The sequence below is a fragment of the Taurulus bubalis genome (assembly GCF_910589615.1).
Source record: "Taurulus bubalis genome assembly, chromosome: 2".
Taxonomy (NCBI): Eukaryota; Metazoa; Chordata; class Actinopteri; order Perciformes; family Cottidae; genus Taurulus; species Taurulus bubalis.
Genome location: NC_136590.1, coordinates 40,268,149 through 40,283,844, shown reverse-complemented (window position 1 = coordinate 40,283,844; position 15,696 = coordinate 40,268,149). Strand labels below are relative to the sequence as shown.

The window sequence follows — 15,696 nt, the reverse complement described above, 5'->3', positions numbered from 1 at the left end:
GGTGATGAATGCAGAACTGTCCTTCTTGCTCTTGTGCAGGTGAACTCCCCGTCGCTGTTGAGACCCGGGTCGGTGGAGCACTACAAGAGGGCGTTCGCCCGTCAGCGAGCTCGCGACCTCGCCCAGCACGCCGACCTGCTGCTGTCTAAGGACAAGGAGATCGCCGCCCTACAGCAAGAGTGCCGAGAGCTGGAGGCACGGCAGGGCACCACGAAGGTACACAGTAACTGGTGTAACTGAACTGTGGACCCTGATTTGAACTCATAGTTGAGACCACTTATCTCCAATCTCTTTATCTGAACCCTCCTCATCATCCCTGCCACAAGCTCGCTCTCTGCTGGACAACGTGGGTACTACTCATCCTAACTCCTCATTAAGCCCCATATTAGAAAGGCTGCGTCACTGCTGATGACAGTGCAGGACCAGGCTGCCTTTCGAAGTGCCTGTTTTTAATTACTGCTTCAGTGACTTAAGAGCTCGTTCTCCTGAATGTGAACATCTGCCAGGTTTTTTATTATAAAGAAGGGTCTTACAGGCTGTCTATTGATCTAGTAAGAGTGTCTGCGCTGCATCCCATGCTACTCAAAAGAGTAAGAAGTAATGCCCAAATGAGGTGACTTTGATGTTTTTGGTGGTCCATGACCCAGAACCAGTTTTACTGCATGAATTCCTTTTGTTGTTGTAGTTTGGCAGTGTCTCCTGTGACTGTTATATTTACTATTTTCATCTCAACGGAATTATTAAACACAATTTTTAAGTGTTTTGAAATCAGTTCTAAATTGCTGATTACAATTGATGACATAAGATATATATTTTAGATGAGATGCGGCTCAGGTTAGTACTCAGGATGCAGTTCTAAAACTTCCAACAGAATAGCCCGTCTTGCGGCGTCTTTAATCCATGTATGTGTGTGTATGTTTATGTATTTGTGTGTGTGTGTGTCTGCGCAGGGCTCCCCTGTCCCATCTGGCAGAGTGGAATTTGAGAGGCTTCTCAGAGAGTCTCAGAGGGAGGTGCTGCGGCTTCAGAGGCAGCTGTCGATCACCTCATCCAGGCAGCAGCACAACTACAGTCCTGACCCCGGGGGCCCAGAAAGGTGTGGGGGAATCGAGGAGGAGGAGGAGGAGGAGGAGGAAGAGGAGCAAGACAAGGTAAAGTCCCCTCATCACGGAGCGCGACTCTTTGCTGACCCCTGTTGGCCCTCAGTGATTTTTTTAGAGCACCATGTCTATGCACTTTAAAACTGATGACATCAAGTTAACTGTACATCAAATGGCAGCAGCTAAGTCAATTCTGTTGTAGTAGCTTTGTAGTGGGGATCTGCTTTTGTAAATAAGAGTTACAAATTACACACAAACTGTCCAGTGTGAAGGGAGAAAACCTGTAGCTCATTCTTTAAAAAACGGGTATGCTGATGCTGCTCATATTAATTGAGGTTAAGCATGTGATAACAAATGAACACCAGATCCTGTTTGGCTCACCTATAGGAGCGATGGTGGTGTTGCCACAGAACTGTTTGGATTACAGTAAACGTTCTGTAATGTAGGATCCAGCCCGCTGAGTTTCCCGCCCTGAAACCTAGTGTATGTTTATGTTGGCATGGATGCTGTTTTGCAGCGTTATATAATGGCTTGTCGTTGGACCCGATACTAATCTGCCGCAAGCCATAATGAGATGATTCCCAGCCTTGAACTTGGGCCTGAGCAAAGATACCGAAGTCACACGCTCTGATCCTCTCTTCATTTAATTCTCCTCTCTGATCAGTTCTTAGAAACCGTTCTTCACCCTGTGAACTGATGCGCAGATATTTCAGTCACTGGCCGAACTTGTGAAAAAAAGCACTAACCGTATATCGTAGAACAAGAGTCATGGACCTCGGTTCGTCCTCTAATCCGAGATCGGCAGCATTCTTAGGAAAAAATACTGAACCGCAAATTCAGTCACGTCAGTGTTTAAACGTGAGTCTGAATGGGTGAATGTTTAAAAGTAGTGCTCGGCACTTTGAGTGGTGGAAAGACTAGAAAGGCCCTATCCATTTAATCATATATGAATAGGTTACTTAATGCAGAAATTTGAAATTGAGTAGGTCACACCACTAAACATCTTTAATAGGGGTGTTTTGTAAATGGTCCTTTTCGAGATTGTGCATTAATATCAGTTTACATCGAGGCGTGCTTAGTACGTATGGAGATATTTTCTTGCAAAATACTCCACTGCCTGTGAAATAGAGCAAATTCTCTGCCCGTGAAACTCAAATGAGAATGCCGATTGTGGTAATCTCCCGTTTGTGGGACTGACGCACACACGCACTCCCGCGTGGCACGCGCACACCCAGAAAGGGGCCATGTTGTGTGAACTCTAATCCCCTCTAACAACAGAATGGTACAGTCCAGTAATCCGCTCTCTGTTGCTGTGGCAGCGGTGAGAGGGTTTTGGGTGGTAGGTAAGACTCCGGCCGCACTAGACACTTTTCTATCTCGCCCTGCTCTGGATAACTAGCAGGCCAGGGGAAGCCTCGACGTTGCCACAGATCACACCAAAGGGGTAGGTCACCGTACGAGTTGTGTTGCCTGTGTGTGTCAGTCGCTGTCCTCCTTGGCTAGCCTCATATGTGTCTGCTTGGATGTGAGCCTGCAGCCGCGCAGGACTCAAAGTTGAGACTTAACACTGAAAACTAATCAGTGTCGTGATGTATCGGGAGTGTGAGAGCATTGGCTCAAGGCAGCGAGCGTTGCATTTGTGTTAGATATTAAAATCATCAGCTTATTCGGAAAGATTATCAGTATGTTGCAGGACCCATGTTGGTACAACAATAAGACTTTGCAGCGAAGGGGATTTTTTTCTTTTAGGGTTCTCATAGCTGTAGTTTTTTAATATTCATTTCAGTAAATCCCCTGCTAAATCCCACACGTCTGCGTTGGACTGCCACTTTCTTCCAAATCAGAAAGACGGGGACATGCATGAGGCCTAGTCAAGGGCAGCCTGTCAGAAACCTGCTTTTATAACGCTCATATTTTGGAGCTTCCAGATGTAGAATTTAGACGGGGCCGACTTAGTGACAGGGTGGGCAGAGAGTGTGATTGGTGGACATCGATATGCTCCGTATTAAAAAGAAAATCAACGGCCAGGCCAATCCATTAAGGTGCTTTTAAAAGAAGTGATCCAGTTACCCGTTTCAGTAGTCTGCAGGGATTACACCAATGTGCTTATGGCATCCAGGGCCTGCGGAATGGGATCTGACCCTGCGTTAGTACGCACGGGCCCAAGGTGTACTTGATCCTGTAGTATATATGGACCACATCAGTGTGAAGTGTACACAGCGGCACCTCACTGTGTCAAGCAGTGTGCGCGGTAGAGGCGAGCCTCTTATGATGAGGATTGCAAGACACATTCTGAGGCCCCAGCAATGGCTTCATCCTTCATCAGGCCTCTATTGATATTGATTTGATAATAATTCAGCTAGATTGGAGTATTTATCTATAATTATTGTGTTTGAAGATTGGCTGTCACACCTCCTCACCTTTGGAAGGCACACAAGAGTTGACTGAGAAGCCAACAATCGCTTTATACAAACGTTTACATTTTAAAATAAGTTCAGTTCATCATGTCAAATTATTAATATGTGTGTGTATGCAAAGAGCACAGGGAGCAGAGAGGTGTTTCTGATTGCGTTACTTTCAGAGTTCAAACGAGAGTCAGTCGTCTCTGTTGATGCTTTGGGACAGATGTTTCCGTCTGTCGTGACCCGGTCAAGCCAAAAGACAAAGCTCGACGCCGCCATCCGGCACAGTCTGTTAAAGTTACCGAAAGCATCTACACTGAAATAAAACGAAGCAGAGGAATGTAGGAATTGAGCAAAACATTCAATCAAGCTGCAGTGCTTGAACGCTGAGCAAACAGGTCGACGCACGTAAAATGTTCAAGCTCCAGGCTGTCAGGCTAATATTGTATTTCTATGTGAGTTTTAGCCTCTCCTATAGCATTCATCTATAGAACAGGAGTGCATGTTAGATGTAATTGACGGTACATTGTTCGCAGAGTCCAGTAAGTGTGCAGCCGGCATCTTTTCACTCGGAGCTGCAACCAGCTTTTGTCCCATCAGATTATTCTCATTGATCATTTGATTTGACGACAGTGTATTTGTCTGCAGAGTGCGTTTGAATGCCCTGTGCTGCAGATGGCATTGCTATTACTAATGAATTATTAATAAAAGCTGGAATGATATGATGAATTTAGATTTAAAGCCGATGCTAACCACAGCATCTTTAGAATTTGACTACTTTCTCGCCAGATGACACCAACTGGATGGTTGGATAATTCATATTTAATGAAACACTAACACAGACACAATGAATCAACAAAACAACCAGCTATATACTTTATAATAATTAAACTACTTCTTATAATTTCTTATAGTTATTCATTTATTTTAAAACAGAGATTGACTCATCAGTTAAGCCGCAGACGTCTTGCAAATACACTGGATGATTTATCTATTCAACGTAACCTGCACTTCATAGGCTGCATGTTCCTCACTGGTTCAAGTGAATGGGATTTACTTCTCATTAAAACCACCTGAATACCTGTTTATGTGCCAAGGGGGACCATGCTGCCGCCCAGACATGACACTATAAAGTGGGTACCAGAATACCGGTACCAACACTTGTTACTCCTGTTTTTTAATATATAACCCAAAATAAAAACATATTTATTTGCTTATAGTTGAGCAATAACTAACACCGACACAGTTGATCTTTTCTCTTAATCGTCCGTATAGGAATAGAGAATAAAACCTTGACCAAGTAAGATCTGTAAACCATGCACCGCTTCTTCGGTCACACTACGTTTTGTTAGGTTAGTGTGTTGGCACATAAACCTTTGAAATTATTCATAAAAGCCTAAGCCTTGGTGTAATGCTCTCTATGACAGCCCTTTTATTCCTCACAACATTGTGGGCATTATATAATGTTCCGCCGCTGCGCTCATCCGTCAAAACCATGCCGACATGATATCACACGTCGCCTGAACCCTGATTATATTTGCTTTGAACTCATCATTGTGAGCTCTTGCTTTCCCTTTGCTCTTTTTTTCACTTATAGACTCATAGCAATGTGTAACACCATTCATAATGTGTCGTCAATGCTGACGCCAAATCTAAAGTTTAGAATTCTCCTCAAAGCCACCCATGATAGTAGCTGAGCTGAGTCAGGCTAACTCAATGCCAAGATGTTATGAAGAGGACAAAAAGCACTGGAATAACAATTAAGAAGGATGGGGTTTGTTCAAAGTTGCATCGAGGTTTTGCCCTTAGTCACTCCCACCTTGGCACATGGCTGCCAGATTATAGCAAACTCCACACACTTAAGCCACTCTATTGGTATGAAGTGCCATGCTGGGACCACCTGGCTCATGTGCACTTGTGATGGATGTGAAGGGACCTTTAATGACCATCAAAAGGAACGGGAAAAAAAAATCTGCAGAGCGCTCGTTTAAAGCCCTCATTCCTGTGCACATTATATTTATTTTTTGTACGAGAGCCAATGGAATTAGTGCCTCCTGCTGGCCTTTCGTCACCACTACTAACACCATCTGGTCCCCTAGACGAAAGATAAACCAGGGATAGCCTCGCTTAACTTCACAGACATGACACTGATGTGGTGCTAAACCGCCCCAGTGGGTCACATCGGATCCGTACCGAGGTCTTCCGTATCCACCACGACGCTTGAACTTGACAATAAACCGCAACCTTCCCTGATGAAAGGGAGACAAGCTCACGGCATGTTTTTTAACAGTGGGAAGCCCAAAAACGATTGTTTGTGCTGCAAGTCGTAGTAATACAGAGGGCAGAATCAATGGATTTTGGGAATGGGCATCTTGGGATACATAGTTTTATGTCATACCAATGAGAACCAGCTGAATTCCTTTTTAACCATCATTGCCAGGTTGCTTTGAGTGACAGTTTTTTGGTTTCTAAATACAACGATGAGCCGATGAGTCATAACTCTTGTCCTGTTTTTACTTTTTTCACTGGAACTACAATGGAACTGTAACTCTTTGGAATCGGTTGGAAGTTTTTGGCTGTTTTTTTTTAGCTGCACACAGCTGCATGCAGCTGAAAAAGGTTATACAGCAAAGACGAGGTAGAAAAACATGCCTTGACAGATAATTTTTTTTTCTTTTGTGTGAAGGTGCAACACTCTTGTTATCTGTGGTTACTGAGAATCCTTCAGTATCCAAGTGTGTTTCTCTACTGGCTCTTTCTTGAAAATATAATCATACTAAAGACTTATTAACAGAACAATTATCAACAGAATTTGCTCAGTTTGGTATTTGGTAGAATACATACTGCATCTGTTTTGCAGAGTTGATTTGTAGCAGTGTGGGTGGTTTAACAGGACTCATCATTTCTGTCACAGATGGAGGCTGTGCCTGAAGTCTGGAGTGATAGTGGCCGACTAACAATGTAAAAGAATGGAGGGCGTGAAGGAGAGATCCCACTTTGCAGCACGCAGCAGAGCGCCTTTAAACCTGTTACTAGGTCGTGGCTTTGGCTGCACTAGCACAGTTCTACTTTGAGCATAAGTAGGTTTGCTCTAAAATTAGATACTGATTCCCGACTCTTAACCCTCAACCAATGTCAGCCTGCCCCCCACCTAGAGCCCAGTAAGACAAATCATCCGAATCATAAAAATGAATAACTGAGGAAAGCCCCCCCCACTGTGAACCGTTTATGTCACTGCACCAGCCTAATTAGAAAGAACAGGCTAATGTGTTGCACTGCTAATGTGTTGTAGTCCTGTTGCACTCTGGAGGGGATTCCCCCCTGGATTATTCTTTAATTGTAGTTGGACCACTGGGAAGGAGGCTTGCTGCTAATCCCTTTCACAGCAGGGGGTGTAGCATTAAGTGTGACCTTACAGTATAACAATCGCATGTTTGCTACCTTCTCAGTATCGTGTTTTTAAAGGGCCGGTTCACCCCAAAATCCAATCTACACATTTCTTCTTCTTACCTGGAGCGCTATTTAACGATCTAGATTGTGACCGGGTTACTCAAGATTATCCCCAGACCTTGTCGTGAGCATTTCATGTAGGAACTATTTTTCTTTCTGCCGAACAATTACCGCCGACCGCGTCATTGAAACATTAATGTTGTCCTCCATGTGTAACATCAGCTAGCTCTGTGGTGCTAGGTGAGCTCACGGTAAAACAACACCAGCGTCTTGTCCACAAGTAAACCCTGAAAAACCAAACAATCTAGTTTGATAAATAGCACTGCAGAAAAAAAGATGTATTGATGATTTTGGACTGTCCCTGTACGGTAACAGAAGCTCTTTTTAGTGGATTTTTACTTTTCCAGATTACCTCTGTACATATAAAGTGACTGAATGATTGATTATCCCCGCCCCTGTCAGGTTGTAGGAGAGACCCCGTGTGTGGTATTAGATGAAGCTCCATCCAGGTGTGAGAAGACTCCCGGAGAGGAGGAGGAGTCGTGGCTGCGAGTGACGCCCCAACCGGGCCTTAGCCCGTCCCCCTCCCGTCAGGAGGAGCACACAGAGGAGCAGCACCTACTGTTTCTGGTGAGAGCATCCAGCACTATACTCGGCTGATATTTCACAAAGACACTGTCATGTATCGCAACGTGCAGCAAAACATAAATGTGTCAGTTTCCAGCGCCAATGTGCTCTATTCTTCTATCTGTTTTCTCTTGATATTATTTGCATGTGAAGCCGCAGCTTGAATTCAGGGCTGTGACTGAGCCGGCTGCCACCGAGGGGAAATCTATGGTCAGATTTGTTATGTAATGCAGCGGGATTATTTTGAGCTTGTCCGCTGGAAACAGAAGAGTGGCACATTGCCCTTGCTGACTCTCCAAGAGGGTCGCACGGCTTACACAGACCATATTCCCTCTCGGCTCTGTGTTGTTGACTTCCTTGGTCGGGACGGAAAATGGAGATTCCTGACATGAACCGATGCTGTGCGGAGAACTGATTACACAGTCGCATTAGTGTCAGTGACAGGCTGCATGTCTCCTCACCCTTCAGCAGTGAGCCGTGCACGTGCGGACCTGCACCACCCTCCGTGCTCTCACTGATGAGTCGGTCCATTTTGAAAAGCTGCTTGTGCAGATTTCTGATGGGGGAGAAGAAGTCATAATTAATGTGCAGATGTGCTACTGTCATTTTCTCCAAAGTTACCATTTACATGATTTGCTCGAATGCATATCTGCAAACACATATTTTTCATTTTGTCCAAATGAAATCTGCATAATTATGAAGGAAATGAATTGGGAAAGTATAATGCTGTAAAACTGCATTATACACAGCCTGGCTGCACAAGAATTTTAAAGCTTGAATATTTTTTTCCCATCTTTGTTGGATCTTTACCTCACATCATAGACCAACTGTCAAATATGTTAGATGAGTTACATCATGAGTACCAGAGAGACGATGTTATCCCAGATGACACTCAGTCCTCCACTGTGATGGATTGCCATGAAATTTGGTTGAAACATGTACAGTATCCAGAGGGATAAATGCATAATTTAAACAATCCCTTAATTTTTCATCTGCAAAACCGATTACATTCCCATCAGCCTCAGCTTTACTGAGTGTGTTCTGTGCTAATTAGCAAATATTAGCATGCTAATACGGCAAACTAAGACCGTGAACACGGCGAACATTCGTACCTGCTGAACGTCAACGCGTCGACGTTGGCATTTAGCTCGGCCTCGCGGAGCTGCTTGCGTGGCTGAAGACTGTGAACAATATCACCTGCATGCCGATGGCACCAGCTCAACCACGGCCCTTTTTAAAGGTCCCATAAAAATAGCCCCTTTGCACGTTTTAGATAAAGACAGTAAAGAAAGTGCAGAAGAGAAGAAAGAGTAGAAACCGTTGCAATCATCTTGGCTTGCTGCACGTGATTCCGGCTGTTCAAGCTGTGGCCGATACACAATCAAGCAAATCAGACCACAGATTCCCGTTAAATGATCATTGTTGTCTCACTGTGTCATCACCGGTTCAGTATATTCTCCAGTCAGCTGCCGGTGGTCTGCTATTAGTATGTTCTGTAGCTTCCCCACCCCCCACAGTCCCAGTGGTGATTGAGGTCCTGAGGCCGCGCTGAAATAAGCTGATTTCTCCTATGTTGGTCCTGCATGTAAGCTGCATTTAGAATAATTAAAGGATGCTAAGCTTTGTAATACCTCATTGTCATCATGTCAGAGGTCAATGTGGGAACTAAAACCAACGTATTCTGCAAACCCAAATCGTTCGCCACTATATCACGTGTTGTTTTTTCATGTGTTTGCACTTCTACGGTATCCTGTACATCCTATTAAAATCAGTCGCATTCGATTTCCAAATATGGATTCTGTGTTCCTCATTTGCTTTGTTTTCACTGTCGTTCCAGGAAAGTGAGCTGAGCAAGAAGAGAAAAGAATGTGAAAACCTCGAGCATGAAGTAAAGAAGCGACAGAAGAGATGTCTGGATTTGGTAAGCAATCTTCTTGCTCCCGCATGCTCTCTGGCGGCGTTCCGGTCCAATTCAGGCATTATACCGCGATGGACAGAAGGATGACTGGGAAGGCACGGATTTCCTCAGCTTGATCTGAACTTTGCCCTTGTGGTTTGGTAACAGGAGAGCCAGCTTGAGGATGAGCGAGGCAAAAATGAGCAACTAAAGGAGGAGGCAGATCTCCTCAGGAGGAAGGCACAGCTGCTCGACCAGGTCAGTGTCGAGCTCTAGGAAAGCTTTTTATTTTTCTCTCTATGAAGTGGCTCTCAATTTCATAGTTGTGGCGATCATAGCCGTCAGTTGATATTACCCTATATATATATATTACTCGCCAACTTAATGCCCAGTAGGTCCAGCAAAGACAATCGGGGAGACTTTTTAAAGCAGCGAAGCAAAAGCTCAAGATAGCAGAGAGGAACGACGACCCACTGTTGAAATGTTCTCCTCTCTGCGCCTGTTGTTCATCAGACTCGGGCTGAGAATGAGGAGTTGAGGGAAGATCTCTCTGAAGTGACCGCTCAACACAATTCAGTTCTCGAGGAGAACCAGAGACTCCGTGCCAAACTGGAGAACCTAGATCAGGTCCTAAAGGTACTGCTGGGGCTACTCTACGTATTATTTTCAATCCTCCTAATGGGAAAAAACAAACTGTCGCCTGATTTTCTTTATTTCTTTCATTCCGAACAGCATATGCGAGAGGTCGCCGAGCGAAGGCAGCAGCTGGAATTGGAACATGAGCAGGCACTGGCTATCCTTAAGTTCAAACAGGATGAAATCAAACGGTTACAGCGGGTAAGAAGCTCGGCCTCTTCTACACTTTATGTATTCGTTTATTGCTTTTCTTGCTAAATCAATACCGGCATGTCCCCTCTGGCTGCTTCCCCCCTCCCTGTCATGGGGAATGGGCGACTTTGTCCAGCAGGAGGCAACCTTCAGGCACCAATAAAGCAGAGTTTGTCGACGCAGCTCGCTGTGTTGTGAAGTTTATCAGCAAACAACCACTGTTACACAAAACTAATATCTTTTTTTTTATTGATTTTTTTTTTTTTATCCTCAGGCTCAGTTATACGCCAAGAGGGAGCATGAAGGAGTGGTTCAGGTGCTGGAGGTGAGTTTGTGTTGCACCACTGTGACTAGCGGAGACATTATTTCTACACCATGCGGGGCTTTTATTGCCACACAGTCGAGCCCCGAGTTGCTTTCCAGAACTTTACGATGAGTTACTGAGACAAAAATCTGTAAGGCGCTCATGTTTATTACAGTCACACAAGAGACTGGAGCTTGATTCACTCAGCCCCGACATTAGAAAGAGGGGAGGAGTGTGTTCTCAGACTTCCTCAGTGTTTCTCTCAACGCACTAGCGTGTTTCTGTCTAACAAAATAAAATGTAACTCGTCATTAATGAAGGTGTTTCTTATCTTAAGCAAAAAGAACGTGAACATTTGATGAATGTTTGGCAGACAGAAAGACATCCGCTGCCACTGAAGCAGCTCTTTATTCTAATCTGAACACCTGGCGGAGACGCGGTGGCAGAAAATACATGTACTGGTGTTTTCGTAGCACTCGAGGGCCTGGAAAAACCGTTTGAGCAGATGTCTTCTCCGCTGCTCTGTGACGTTTAGACTTGCTCTCGGTGTGAGTGTAACACATTTGGAATTCAAGCCAAATCCATTCAAACTGTCAGCGACAGTTGGAAGTCCCCGTCCGTCTGATTGTCTGCTGAAAAAATAAATAAATACCTCAAAAAGGCCTTCCACAGTTGATGACTATATATGTCTGCTGCCTGTGCTCCACTTTTTCACAAAGTGCATTTTGCTAAAATGAAGTGTGTATTTTATTTTAGGAGTTGACTCAGCTTGTGTTGCAGCGGGAGCTGGTAGAGTATAGTTGCTACTGTTTTTTTCTTATTCTTTAAATGCTTGTTTCCTTCCTCTTGCTTTGTTTCTCTCGCTGCGTCTATTTAAACCCGAAGCATCACAGGAGAAAGTGTCTTTTCCCTCTCGAGGCCCCGAGCTCGTTGCCAAGGCAACGCACTGCCTTTTGGAAGATTAGGCAGAATATTTGCGCCCCATTTATAAAAAAGATAATTAAAACAAGGCAGGTGTTGGCTGCAGAGGGCCAAAGACACATTCTAGTGATACTGGTTCCCCAACAGGTTTTTCTTTCAGACCTGGACTCAGACTGCTGCGTTTCTGCTTTATTAATACGATTTGACTTTCACAGATTCTTTGTTGACAAGCATGTGTTTCTTTTCTTCTTCTTCCTTTGTGTTACCTTTTTGCTAACCAGAGTACACTGGACTGCATGCAGGTAACTTTTGGCCAAATATATTTACCTTCCTGCCAATAACCCTCCCACTCCCCATAGCCCCATGTAGATAGAACCACCAAACCCCAATTACTTTCATTAAAATCCTTCGAGTTGACCATTTTTAGTTCATAAACTCACATCAACAGCAGGAGTAACAGCCCCGTAGTTATTATTTAATAAAACAGTCTTTCACAGAGGCTTCATGTGTCCACAAAGGCCCATTTGATGCTGGTGCAGTTTTTTTTATTAGTTTTTTTTAGGTTTGCAAACAGTGTGTAAATGAGGTCATTCACATGAGACCAGATAACAGTGTGTCTGTGGCCCGGTTAGCGCTCCCAGCTGCACTGAGCCCACTTATCACGCTGGCTTGTTATTTGATCTCGTTATATTGATGTAGACTCCCCCAATCGTGTGCAGCCCGACGCATTGCTGAGTCTGGCTGCTTTTTGTAATCCAGTGTTCATTTGAGGGTTCCACTTCAGCTCAGTGGAGCCAGATAACGGCCGGCTGCAGGCGAGGCTTTGCGTAGGTGAGCGCGAACAGGAAATGTTGTTGAGACGGTTTCGTGCCGAGGCTGTTCTTCAGATCAGCCTGCCAGGAAGCTCCCGCCGCAACCCGACAGAGAAATCAGCCACATGTGGAAACTCAGGGGCGCTAAGACAAACATCTGTAGTGTAATACAACCTTGCTGTCTAGTGGCTTCATTGAAATGAACGAAGTTTAAAACTGATGCAGAACTTCTCCTCATCCGCCTGAATGCCCTCCAATTCTGGTTTTTACCCCTGTTTCCCATCTTACCAGAAAACGACCCGCCTTTGTTTCCCTCCCTTTTTCTTTCAACTCAACCTGTAATTTGTGTTTTGAAGCTTATGTTGAATGTTGCACTGACAGTTTATATAGTCTGTCTTGCAGAACCCTAACCGTATATTGGCAGTACTTTTGTTTTATGATGCATAACCTTAGATAGGCAGCTATGTATGTTGTATGCTGCATACACCAAAATTAATCCTAACTGAAATTTGATTTGTCAGTTTTTTTTTTTATGTTATCGTATAGTATAACCAAGTAAGTGTCTGTGCAAGCATCAAGGGTTTCTGCTTGACACTGACAATTTATAAAGCAGGTTACTTTCACATGCAGGGCCCCGTTTTAATCGTGCGAGCGCAACTGCGAGCGTGAGGCGGTTGTTCCAGTGGTGCACAAACTGTCTGAGCGTCTCCAAGCTCGACGCTAGTCCATGCGCAGCAGAGCAAAGTGCAAAAGGGCCGTGTGAAGGTGAATAGCGATGGGAGGGTGTGCACCCTCAGCCAATCGGTGATGAACACAGCGCCACAAATCTGCAGTTGCATTCTGGTGTCGTTTCCACGCGATTTAATAGAGGTTAACCTGCCTGTGCGCAAAGGCCCCTGCGCTAACCACGAAAATGCCACACAGACAGTCGAAATGTTTTTTATAGGTTAGGAAAATACCAAGCTGTCAAAGCACTGCTTGCGTTGGCCGTTGCGCCTCCATGAAAACGGGGCCCACGGGGTCAGATCCCTCCACATGACTGAGGTGTTACAACACAACAAGATTCACATAATCAGCCAGGTCCAAACTCTTGATAATGTCTGTGCTCCCTTGCTTGTGTATTTAGTCAACTGCCTTGTAACTGTGCTTTCACTGTCGCTGTTTTCCCGTCGCGCCATTTGCGCAGTCGAAGGTACGCGACCTGGAGGACAAGTGTCGCAGCCAGAGCGAACAGTTTGGCTTGCTGTCCCAAGAGTTGGAGAAGTTTCGACTGCAGGCCTCCATGGTGGACCTGGCCGGTGCCAGCCTCCTCAACCATCCCAGCCTCTCTCTTCTGACCAACGGGGTGGGCCTGGCTGCTGAGCGAGGTGAGCCACACCGCCGCGACGTGCTCTCACGGCCCGAAAGTACGACCAATGCCGAGAGAGAGTTAGTTGTTGAGGGCTTTTGCTCATGATGGTTGATGATTGCTAACTGCCATTAGCTGTACGTCAGAGGGCTCTTTGTGCTTTTTCGGTGCCATTTAATGCTTTAAAGGGAACATTAACAAATTGGTTTATTTATGAATCCCCCCCCCCAAAGACTTACTTGCATATAACTGCATATTAGCAAAATGTTAATAATCCATAATTCAACTTTCATGGTAAATAATCTTTTTAAGTATACTTGGATTATTTCATTTCCAAAGGAAATCCTGGCACAAAGCAGGGCTTGGTAGACCAGCAGCATCAGTCTACTCTTGGACAGAATGCTTTCCAAAGACCCGCTTTTGTGGATCAGAAATACAAACTCAGCACAACCTCTTTACGTTTCAGCCTGTTCAAGCCAGACTGTGACTTAAAGGCACATGCTTTTAGAACATCCATTGTGGATTAATCCCCGCCACAACCGCCTTCAATGCAAACTAGTCCAAATCGTTCCTACTGTATGTGTCCATCCAACCTCTTTCTCCTTGCCCTGTCCATGTGTTTTAGACTGCACTGATGGCTCATGGGACATGGTGTCTCTGGGTGAAATAGCCTTCTGGAGTCTCGAGGGAGGTGACACTCTCTCCTGCCCTGAGGGTAAAGATCCGCTCGGTACTCTCTCCGTCTCTGTCACTCATGATGTGTGTGGTTGGGCACGGTCACAAAAGCACGGCATGTTTCTAACCCGCCATCTCACCCCCACCGTCGCAGCGCAGCACCGTCTGTAAATGCTCATCATCACATGAGGGTCAGTGCTCGTGGGCCGAGGTGAGAAAACCAACCAGTTAAGCCCCTTCGCAGTGCTGGTGTGACACACCTCTGACCTCAGACAGATGGAGACAGGATTTTGTTTTCGCCTCCACCATTTAATCAGCCAGGTTCAACCTTGAGCCTCCTGCATGTCAACCGGTGACCTCGCCCCACCTTGCTGCTCGTGGATTCAACCAGTTCAACCAGTGGAGAGGGTCGGGTTTGCCTGTTAAAGTCAGATTATGTATTATATTCTCTCTCTCTCTCTCTCTCTCTCTCTCTCTCTTTCTCTCTCTCCCCCCTGCTAGATGTGGCCTCCGCTCTGCGCCTGGGGGCCACTCCCCACGCTGCGGGTCTGTCCAGGGTGGAGCGCTCGCCCGTCACCAAGCATCGAGAGCTGCCCACCATCAGCGTCAGCAAGTCAGGCTCGTCCTCCAGCAAGTCCGAGACCACGCACCTCACCCCCAAGTCTGACACGCACCTCAGTCCGCACAAATCAAGCCCCACACATGAGGTACCAGACTGTGCCAAGTGCAGCGCATCACTCGTCACGCATTTCATCAGACCACAAATATCTGCTACCAACCTAAAAGAAAGGCCCACCTAAATCAAATTTCAGTGTATTTTATATTTACAATATTTTCACTGCTTTCACCGTCCCGTCAGACAGCCCTGGGGCACTGAAGCCGTTATCTGTGCTCTCTTCAATGTTCTATTTGGTAAAATTACTATTTATTTTCTTCTTAATTTTAGCATGGAAGCGTGTCGACCGCTATCCACTGTAGGTACATACACTGTCTATGGATAAGTACTCCATAACACCCCATTTCAAACTATCACTAACTATAAAAAACAAAACTATTTAATGTTCACCGGGGTTACGTCATCGTGCAGGACTCCTGTCTGCAGCTCTTCTGCCGTCTTTGTTTCCACATAGACGGGCAGATTGCTCATCAAGATTACCAAATGCACGATCACATTGATTGTTTGGATTTAATGGATTAAAAAACTCTCCCAAACCTCCCTGTCATCTCACGCGTGTACAGGCTGTTGCAGAATATGCTGGCGCTTCCTCTTTTCAGAAGTTATTTGGATCTTCCGTTGCGACATAAGTTTGTTGCTGTTGCCAGAGAGACTGA

At 45.3% G+C, this 15,696-nt stretch overlaps 1 protein-coding gene across 1 annotated transcript in view; it reads left to right on the top strand.

Annotated features, from left to right (window-relative positions):
- The window catches only part of tspoap1 (TSPO associated protein 1), a gene marked incomplete at both ends in the record, with an annotated part of 54,236 nt that overhangs the window by 23,343 nt on the left and 15,197 nt on the right, over nucleotides 1-15,696 (top strand). The window contains 12 exons of the mRNA XM_079214364.1: nucleotides 40-216; nucleotides 951-1,151; nucleotides 7,415-7,582; nucleotides 9,417-9,500; nucleotides 9,645-9,734; nucleotides 9,990-10,112; nucleotides 10,209-10,313; nucleotides 10,579-10,629; nucleotides 11,365-11,397; nucleotides 13,528-13,708; nucleotides 14,315-14,419; nucleotides 14,866-15,071. Coding sequence (XP_079070490.1) covers nucleotides 40-216; nucleotides 951-1,151; nucleotides 7,415-7,582; nucleotides 9,417-9,500; nucleotides 9,645-9,734; nucleotides 9,990-10,112; nucleotides 10,209-10,313; nucleotides 10,579-10,629; nucleotides 11,365-11,397; nucleotides 13,528-13,708; nucleotides 14,315-14,419; nucleotides 14,866-15,071 — 1,524 coding nt within the window. The remainder of the gene's footprint in view (nucleotides 1-39; nucleotides 217-950; nucleotides 1,152-7,414; nucleotides 7,583-9,416; nucleotides 9,501-9,644; nucleotides 9,735-9,989; nucleotides 10,113-10,208; nucleotides 10,314-10,578; nucleotides 10,630-11,364; nucleotides 11,398-13,527; nucleotides 13,709-14,314; nucleotides 14,420-14,865; nucleotides 15,072-15,696) is intronic.